Here is an 8839-nt window from a genome sequence, read left to right as displayed (position 1 = left end):
GCCCTGACTTCCAAAACGCGCTTCCTTAGTTTGAGCAAAATCAGCTTCTTTGTATCCATCCCAGGGTCCCCTTCCAGAGCTGCACAGCACAGGGAGGTTGAGGACGGCCCTCATGACCTCCACAGGCATCACTGCTCCAGCCCAGAACATTCCCACTTCCTTCTGCTTATTCCCCAATACCTCGTTTTCCATCCAACTAGCCATAGGGACAAGAAGCAGGTATTTCTGCTTTGGGTTTTTAGGAAGGGGACCTGGAGGCTTCAGTAAGTCTGTCTGATAACTGCTGATGACAGGATTCAATCTGCAGCCGAATGTGTGTTACTCGAAACCAAAATCTCTTTTTGAAACACAAACATGAGGGGCAAAAGGAGAAGCAGCATCTCTGACAGGTGTTTCCGGAAGGGTCTGAGCTCAAGGCTCCATCCCTCCCAGGCCTTTGAGCCAGGCTGGATCTGGGCTGCTCGCTGCCTGCTCTCAGGGAGGCCTGTGTTTGTCCAGCAGTGCCAGGGCTGGCAGGCAGTTCAGCCCAGCTTAGGGGTGAAGTGGTGGCAAACCCACTTCATTTCAAATCTGAAGCCACCGTCATCAGCCAGTTTTATTATTATCATGAGAGGGTGTGGCTATACGGCTTCTTGGGACCATCCTGCCCACCTCACATGAGAATCTTTTTGCAGAATAAGCTACAACAGCCAAGAGGTGGGGAGAGAGCTCTGGAAGCTCCATCTAAGTGCCGGGATACAGCCATACCTGATGACACATCACAAGCCTATCCGTTGCTATGTGTGGATTTACCTATCATTCAATTGTTTATTTTACTTATGCCAGTATATTTTATTTGTTGTTTTGTTTTGTTTTATTTTGCTTTTGAGATGGAGTCTCACTCATTCTGTTACCAGGCTGGAGTGCAGTGGTGCAATCTCGGCTCACTGCAACCTCTGCCTCCTGAGTTTAAGCAATTCTTTTGCCTCACCCTCCTGAGTAGCTGGAATTACAGATGCCCGCCACCACGCCTGGCTAATTTTTGTATTTTTAGTAAAAACAAGGTTTTACTATGTTGACCAGGCTGGTCTCAAACTCCTGGCCTCAAATGATCTGCCCACCTCAGCCTCCTTTCAAAGGGCTGGGATTAAAAGCATGAGCCACCATGCCCGCCTGCTTAAGCCAGTTTCAAATGAATTTCTGTTGCTTGCAGCCCAAAGCTCTTGATTGGTGCAGCTTTGCCAGTGGCCCCTTAAAGACTGGATTCCTAAGAAAGTCTAAGCTTCTACTAATTATAAAATACTTATGATGATGTATGTCATTTCTGTTAATTAATAATATTATTTAAAGCTAAGCCTTCAATTCAGAGTCATAAAAAAGGACTGAGGCCATGTCTACCTGTGTGCTTGGGAACAATTCATCTTAATTAGAAAAGAAAGAAAATAAAATCTGTAAGTGCCCCACTTTCTGTGTCCCAGGCACTGTGCCAGGCCTTTCACATACTTCGTTTCATCTTCCCAACAAAGCTGTGAGGCAGCGTGTTAGTTCAGATACCTCTAGCTACTGTGACAAATAGACCCAAAATGTATACCGGCTTGACAAAAACATTCACACCCAGTCAAGGTAGATGTCCCTGGCCAGCAGAAGCTCTCCTCTGTGCAGTGACCACACAGAGACCCAGGCTCCTTCCATCCCAGGGTCACCAGCCACGAGGGCCTCAATCTCCCCTGCTTTCAGCTGGGAAAAGCTTGGCAGAGCTTGGAGGGGACCCAGCTATTTCTATAATAAAACATCCTTGATGCAGGAATTGCATGCCTTGCTCCACTTGCCTTCAGTTGGCTGAAGCTCGCTCACACCGAGCTGTTGGGAGGATGGAAGGTGCTCCCGGAGGCCAGGTGTGGTAGCTCACACTGTAATCCCAGCACTTTGGGAGGCTGAGGCAGGCAGACTGCTTGAGTCCAAAAGTTCTAGACCAGCCTGGGCAACATAGTGAGACCTCATCTCTACAAAATAGCAAGAAAATTAACTGGGTGTAGTGGCATACTCCTGTAGTCCCAGCTACTCCAGAGGCTGAGGTGGGAGGATCCCTCGAGCCTGGGAGTTTGAGGTTACAGTGAGCCAAGATTGATCCACTGCACTCCAGCCTGGGCAGTAGAGCAAGACCTAGTCTAAAAAAAAAAAAAAGGAAGGGGTGTGGAGTGTACCTGGAAAGACAAAGGAATGGATATCTGGAGAAGAACTTGCAGCCTCTCCTACAGGGAGGGATCATTCACTCTGTGGGTGAATAAGAGGCTCAGGCTGCTAATGGACTAGATCAGTATTTGGACTCAGGACTCTCTGAGCCCAAGTCCCACTCACTTCCCTTCTCTCTGTGCTGCCTGAATTGGTAATTGGGACAGGATACCGAATGGCCTTTCTTTTGAGGGAGCTTACGGTCCCTTTCTAGGAACACTCTAAACACTGGAAGAACAATTCCAAATGAAACGGAACAGAATGGGAAGCACTGCAACAGCGAGGGCCCAGGCCCCGTGGCCAGGCAAGTCAGTGGGTGCTGCAGGGAGGAGGGATGGGGGCACGGCTCCCAGGTGGGGCACAGCAGAAGCACCTAGCTGGGCTCCAGCAATGGCCTTGGCCAGGGCCTGGACATGGGAATGAGGGTCAGCCTACGGCTGTTGACAATGTAGTCCTTTCTGGGAGCAAACTGGGGGAAGGGAGCTACAGGAGCATCATGATTGTTGTTGGTGGCTGGGCCTCAGTTTCCCCAGCAAGGCCTCACTTTAATCAGATCATTTAGAAGAGGATGATGAAGGTGGCTCCATTCAGCTTTTGAGGCTGCTGCCAACAAGAGTGAAGACATCCTGAAACGGTGGGTTCCTGGCTTGCTCCGCCCCGATCCCCTGTGGAGCCCCCCACCCTCCCCCGTTCACACTTCTCCTCAGGCCCTGGAGGCCCAGTCTGGGAGCTTCTTTGCAGAGCCATCTGAGACAGGGCACCTACAGCCCGTACCTCAGTGGCAGCCCGGCCCAGCTCCCCTCCCTGGGGCCTTGGGCTGAGCTCCTCCCTTCTGAGTCTGTGTTTAAAATAAAAAAGGCCATGGTTTCAGCCTGGGCGGTCTGAGGTGGCAGCGCTGGCGAGGCCTTGCCATCTCTCAGCAAAACACCCGCATTTACACCTGGAGACAGATGCTCCGGGTGGGGCAGGGACTCGCCCCAGGTCGCCAAGCACCTTAATAAACATGGTGTTTTTGTGCTTCCCAGGAAAGGTGTGCTTGGCCACCCCTCCCTGATGTCAGAGCTTTCCTGGTGCTTTTTATTGACCAAGAAGATAAAGAGCTCAGTTAAATAACTAGGTAAATAACTGGCCTTGGAATCAGGTGCTGGTCTGGGACATAGATCCGCTTTTTCCAATGAAGAAGTCTTCCCCTACTCCCAGACAGCCCTCAGCCCCGCTCTGGGCAGTGAGCAGTGGGGCCTGGGTGGGAGTTCCCCACCAATCTTGTCTCCTGGGGCAAACATCTCTACACAGGAGTCCCTCGCCCTGGTCTCAACCTTGGCTGTGCATTGAAATCACCAGGGGAATTTAAAATGCCAGCGCACCCGCCTCACTCCCAGGGACTTCGATTTGATGAGTTTGTGGCAGGACCCAGGCACACTGCAGTGGGAGTCAGGGCTGAACCCCTCTCACTAAGTGGGGTCCACCACTGCGTGGGATGGTTCCCATTTCAGTGGTATAAATACTCTGGCCAAGCAACCACATTTTAACAACCAGCTTGCACCATTCCCCCCATGGAATTCCAGGCTCTCGGGAGCCATGGCGCTGGCTGTAACTGTCCATCACCCATGAGGCACCTGGGCGTGACCTCTCCTGGTTGGAACAGAACAGAACAAGAAGGAAGCTTCCAGGCTGTCAAAACAAAAAGTCTCAAAGCCTGTGCCCCATAGCTGAGATCTGATTTTAAATGACCTTTTGGAAGAGGAGACAGAAAAGAAACACTTCCTGCAAATGGAAGATGAGGGGACAAACCACAGTATGGGGTCATTCAATTAAGGGGCAAGAAGTGCTCGGCTCCAAGGAAAAGGACGGGCTTCCTGCAGCCGGTGAGGAGCCAGGCAGTGACTCAGAGCGAGGGCCTCTGAGAAGACAAGCTGTAAGGGGAGGGATCCTGGGAGACAAAAGAGTGAATCCTGGAGGACACTAAGTGCCTCTGTTCTCACGGGGTAGCAGGGTGCGGGGGCAGATTCCCGGCCTGTGTGCTCCTTGCCCTCAGCATTTTCCCTCGCCCAGAGACAGGCAAGCAGCTCTTAATGGGTTTTCTTTGAAATCTGTGGCCTTGACTGGCCAGAGGTCTCTGTCCTGCAGGCAGGAGGAAGTGTACAGGGGCTGCCTGGGGTCAGGCCATGCTGTTTAGGAACCTTGACCTTGGAGTCCTGCTCCAACCCTGTGACAGGAGAGTCCAGGGCCAGGGATGTGCCTCTGGGATCAAGTTTTTGCTGGTCTGGAACAAAAGGAGAACAATATCTGTGGGGTGAGTTTTTTCTAAAGCTAATATGTCAGTAAATAACTGACCTTTGCACTCAGATGTATAACTACATCCATTTTTTTTAAAGTGATAAGATCTCACTCTGTTGTCCAGTCTGGAGTGCAGTAGCATGATGGCATGATCACAGCTCACTGAGGACTTGACCCCCATGCTCAAGCAATCCTCCCACCTCAGCCTCCAGAGTAGGCGGGACTGTAGAAGCATGCCACTATGCCCGGCTACTTTTTTAAATGTTTGGTAGAGACACCGTCTTTCTATATTGCCCTGGCTGGTCTCAAGCTCCTGGGCTCAAGCGATCCTCCTGCCTCGGCCTCCCAAAAGGCTGGGATTACAACCATGAGTCACTGCACCCGGCACATCCATTCTTTTATGAAGTGATGGGGAGAACGGATGGTGGGTCCTTATTTTTTTTAATTTCCTCCTCTGGTGTGATGGCAACTTAGCAACCCTCTGTGGCTCCTCCTCTGGCTTTGAGAAGAGGAGAGGCTACAAGAAAAGAGGCTTCAGCCCCACTGTTCCAGTTCTAGGCATGTCTGACTGCAACCATCTGAGGTCCCAGGCTAGGCCCTTCCAGCTGGGTGTGTCCCAAATTCCTGTCCACAGAAGCCGTGAGAGAGAATAAAATCTTGGTGCTTTAAGCCACTGTGTTTTGTGGTGATTTCTTACAGCGGTGGATAACTGGAACACCTCGTCTGCTGTGACGCGTGGAACACTGGCAGAAATCCCAAGGCAGGCAACAGAGAGACCTGGCGAGCCTGGCGAGCCCTGACTGGGTTGGGTCCCACTAATAAAGTGGGGTCAGAGCTCCGCCCACTGTGGGGGCCACTGTGGCTGCCAGGACTCCCCGTCAGGGTGCCACAGCCAAGGTGAGGTGGATCAGGAGAGGACCCATAAGTCCTCACCGGGCATCAGGCCAAGAGCTAAGGGAAGGTGACAGAGGTGGGGAGAGGCGTCCTCTTGTAGCCCCAGCTCACCCTGCAAAGGGAGGCGAACGGCCATGGCCTGAATTTGACTTGTGAAACCAGAGGAAGTCACTGGACTCCGAAGCCCTGGAAAAGCTCAGGGAGCTAACAAGATTTTAATATTTCAAAAGCTTCCAGGTCACAGCTGAAATGCTGTCCATTCCAGAATCCCTGTCCGTCTTTTGGGGAACCATCCCTCACCTGCTCGATGCCCGTATGTTCTGCTCAGGGCAGCCTCACTCCCCCTCACCTGAGACCTTTGGCCCTCTATTCCAGAGGTGGCATGGAACCAACTAGAGTCCACACTCCCTGGGTCAAGGATGGGAGAGATCCAAGCCAGAGAGACCTCTCCACGGCGGGGGCTTCTGGGGACAGGCATATTCTCCACCGGGGTTGTGGAGGTGGCGGAGTGTGAGGCTGTAGAAGCTGGCAGAGGTCTTTGCAGCCATGCGTGCCTTGCTAAAGGAGGAAAGCAATGGCTAGGAGAGCGGCCGGAGAGAGTCCAGCCTCAGGACATCCCTTGAGCCCCCACATCCTGCTGTGCCTGCATCCCCCACCCTCCATGGACTCCCCGGTGTTACTAGCCAATAAACTCCCTTTTCTGCTTACACTAGATGGAACTGGGTTCCTGTCATTAGCAACCAAAAGTGTTCCAGCTAAAAATACACTCGAGATTTTAACTTCTTTATAACCTCTTCTACATTATAAATTGCTCTTTTAAATATAATATTTAGTGGTGGTAATAATTTATTCTCAGGTCTTTGAATACAATGTTCTGTTTCATAGGAAACCGGAATCGAGTGCGGAAGCATTGGATGAAGGTGGTCCTGGCCCACTTGCCTCCCAGGGGCCTGGCATGTGAATAGGGATGCTTTGGCCAAATGCCCTTGGTAGCCATCACGGCCCCAGGGCCTGCGAGGAAGAAATCATCCTTTGACGACTGACCTGGCAGGTGAAAGGGGTAGCGGGGGTGATGGAGGCCCTGAGTGAGGGGGCATCATCAGGGAAGATCGTCCCAACCCACCAGGAGGGGCGAGAATGGGCAGTTACCTTTCGCAGCATCCCGGGGGAGGTGCTGTGCTGGGCCCTCAGGATCATCAGGCCTCTCCATGCTCGGCAGTCAGGCAGCAGGAAGGTGTCACTCTCCCCATCCTCCCTGGCATGTGAATAGGAATGCTTTGGCCAAATGCCCTCGGTAGCCATCACCTCCTTGCCTCAAACTCCATCCTGCTGCCAAGAACCAGGGGCTCAGACTCCATTGGTCTTCTGCTTCCTTTCATGTCCCCCTGTGGATTAGAGGGACATTGTCATCTCTGACCCTCACGGCATTCCAGGAGAGAGCAGGAGAGAGATTGCTGTCCTCAGCCTGGAGGCGGGGCAGAGGGGATGAGGACCAGAGGGCCAGGTGCCTTGTCCAGGAGGCTCGGGATGTCCCTGGGACCCAGGTCTCCCTAACTCTCTGCCGTGGGCCGAACTGGGTCCCCCAGAAAGATACTCAAAGTCTTAAACCCCTGTGACCTTGTTTGGAAATGGAGTTCTTTGCAGACGAAATCCAGTTAAGATGAGGTCACCGTGGAGTAGGTTGGCCCCTGAATCCAATGACTGCTGTCCTTGTGAGAGAGGAGCATAGACCCCCAGTGAGAATGTCAAGTGACAACAGAGGTTGGAGTGGCGTGGCCACAAGGCAAGGAGTACCTGGGGCTACCAGAAGCTGGAAGAGACAAGGAAGGACTCCCCTCGCCCCCAGCCCCAGAGGCTTTGGAGGGAGCTGAGCCCTGCTGACAGCTTGAGTATGGACTTGCAGCTTCCAGAACGAGGAGACAGTGCATCTCTGCTGCAGCTGTTGTTTTTGAGACAGAGTCTCCCTCTGTCACCCAGGTTGGCATGCGATGGCGGGATCTCAGCTCACTGCAGCCTCTACCTCCTGGGTTCAAGCGATTCTCCTGCTTCAGCCTCCCGAGTAGCTGGGACTACAGGTGCCCACCATCATGCCCAGCTAATTTTTGTACTTTTAGTAGAGACAGGCTTGCCTCAAACTCCTGACCTCAAGTGACCTGCCCGCCTCGGCCTCCCAAAGTGCTGGGATGACAGGCGTGAGCCACCGTGCCCGGCCCCATCTCTGTTGTTTGAAGCCACTCAGTCTGTGGAACTCTGTTAAGGCAGAGTCATAGGGAACTCACACACCCTGTAAGCTCAGCGTGACCTGGCCACCGGGACATGCAGCTGGGAGTGCTAAGTGGGGAAGCGGGGCGGGTGAGGGAGGGAGAGGACTGCCCGCTCTAGGTCATGAACGCCCCAGAGTACCTTGGCCCATTAAGGAAGGAGTAATAACACTAGCCTGCTCCCCTGCCCTCTCCTGAGGCTGGGCTGTCATCACAGAGCGCTAATGACACCTTCCCTTTGAATTGGAAACAATGTCCTCCCAGCAGCAGCGGCAGCGCTGAAGCCAGAAGCACAGGAATGCTTTCAAAGGAGGGAGGGTGTGACCCCAAGAGAGGCTCAGATGTTCATGAAGCAGGCCTCCCTGCACCTGGGGCGCCAGGCTGGGTTAACCCCCTCCGCCCCAGGAGCTGTCAGGCAGCAAGCTCCCTCCATTCAAGGTTCCCTTGCCCCCCAGGCAGACTAGCCAAGGCTCAGAGGCCACGGCCTCTCTCGCTCCTCTCCCCTGTCTCCAAGCCCCCCTGACTGCAGTTGCTGGTGGCTGCTTTGTTCTGAGGCCAAGTCCTCCCTTTATCCCCTGTCCCAGCTCCAATGTCCTGGCTGGGAGGTGCTGGGCTGAGGCCACCAGGCCCTTTGCACCCGGAGCCTGCCTCCCAACGCCCCTGCTGACCCGGGTCTTGGTTTTGTGCTTTCAGTGGGACTCACTACTCTGCCCTGTGCAAGGATGCAGACGTGCCAAGACCCCAGCACAGGCTTGCCTGACTTTGTGTCACTCCCCCAGACATTCCCAGCATGTGAAGGTCCAGGAGTCACTAGAAGCCCAGGTGGCTGTTCCCCAGCCTGAATCCTCTGCCTTCTGAGCCTCCAGAGCACACAGCTGAGTTGGTTATGGCCCTGAACTTTGCAAGCCTCTTAAACAGCATTTCAGCTGTGACCTGGAAGCTTTTGAAATATTAAAATCTTGTTAGCTCCCTGAGCTTTTCCAGGGCTTCGGAGTCCAGTGACTTCCTCTGGTTTCACAAGTCAAATTCAGGCCATGGCCGTTCGCCTCCCTTTGCAGGGTGAGCTGGGGCTACAAGAGGACGCCTCTCCCCACCTCTGTCACCTTCCCTTAGCTCTTGGCCTGATGCCCGGTGAGGACTTATGGGTCCTCTCCTGATCCACCTCACCTTGGCTGTGGCACCCTGACGGGGAGTCC

The 8839-nt window shown here is 53.4% G+C and overlaps 1 protein-coding gene across 1 annotated transcript in view; it reads right to left on the bottom strand.

Moving 5' to 3' along the window:
• Positions 1 to 4022: 4022 nt before the first annotated feature.
• Positions 4023 to 8839, bottom strand: part of LOC115894178 (TATA box-binding protein-associated factor RNA polymerase I subunit B-like) — a 61248-nt gene continuing 56431 nt past the window's right edge. Inside the window, exons 10-13 of the mRNA XM_030920526.1 lie at positions 7875 to 7944; positions 6427 to 6637; positions 5422 to 5494; positions 4023 to 4141 (exon numbers count right to left, since the gene is read on the bottom strand). Coding sequence (XP_030776386.1) covers positions 4023 to 4141; positions 5422 to 5494; positions 6427 to 6637; positions 7875 to 7944 — 473 coding nt within the window. The remainder of the gene's footprint in view (positions 4142 to 5421; positions 5495 to 6426; positions 6638 to 7874; positions 7945 to 8839) is intronic.

Source organism: Rhinopithecus roxellana, chromosome 17 (assembly GCF_007565055.1).
Source record: "Rhinopithecus roxellana isolate Shanxi Qingling chromosome 17, ASM756505v1, whole genome shotgun sequence".
NCBI lineage: Eukaryota > Metazoa > Chordata > Mammalia > Primates > Cercopithecidae > Rhinopithecus > Rhinopithecus roxellana.
The sequence above is the reverse complement of the archived record's forward strand: the minus strand, read 5'-3'. Positions and strand labels throughout refer to the sequence as shown.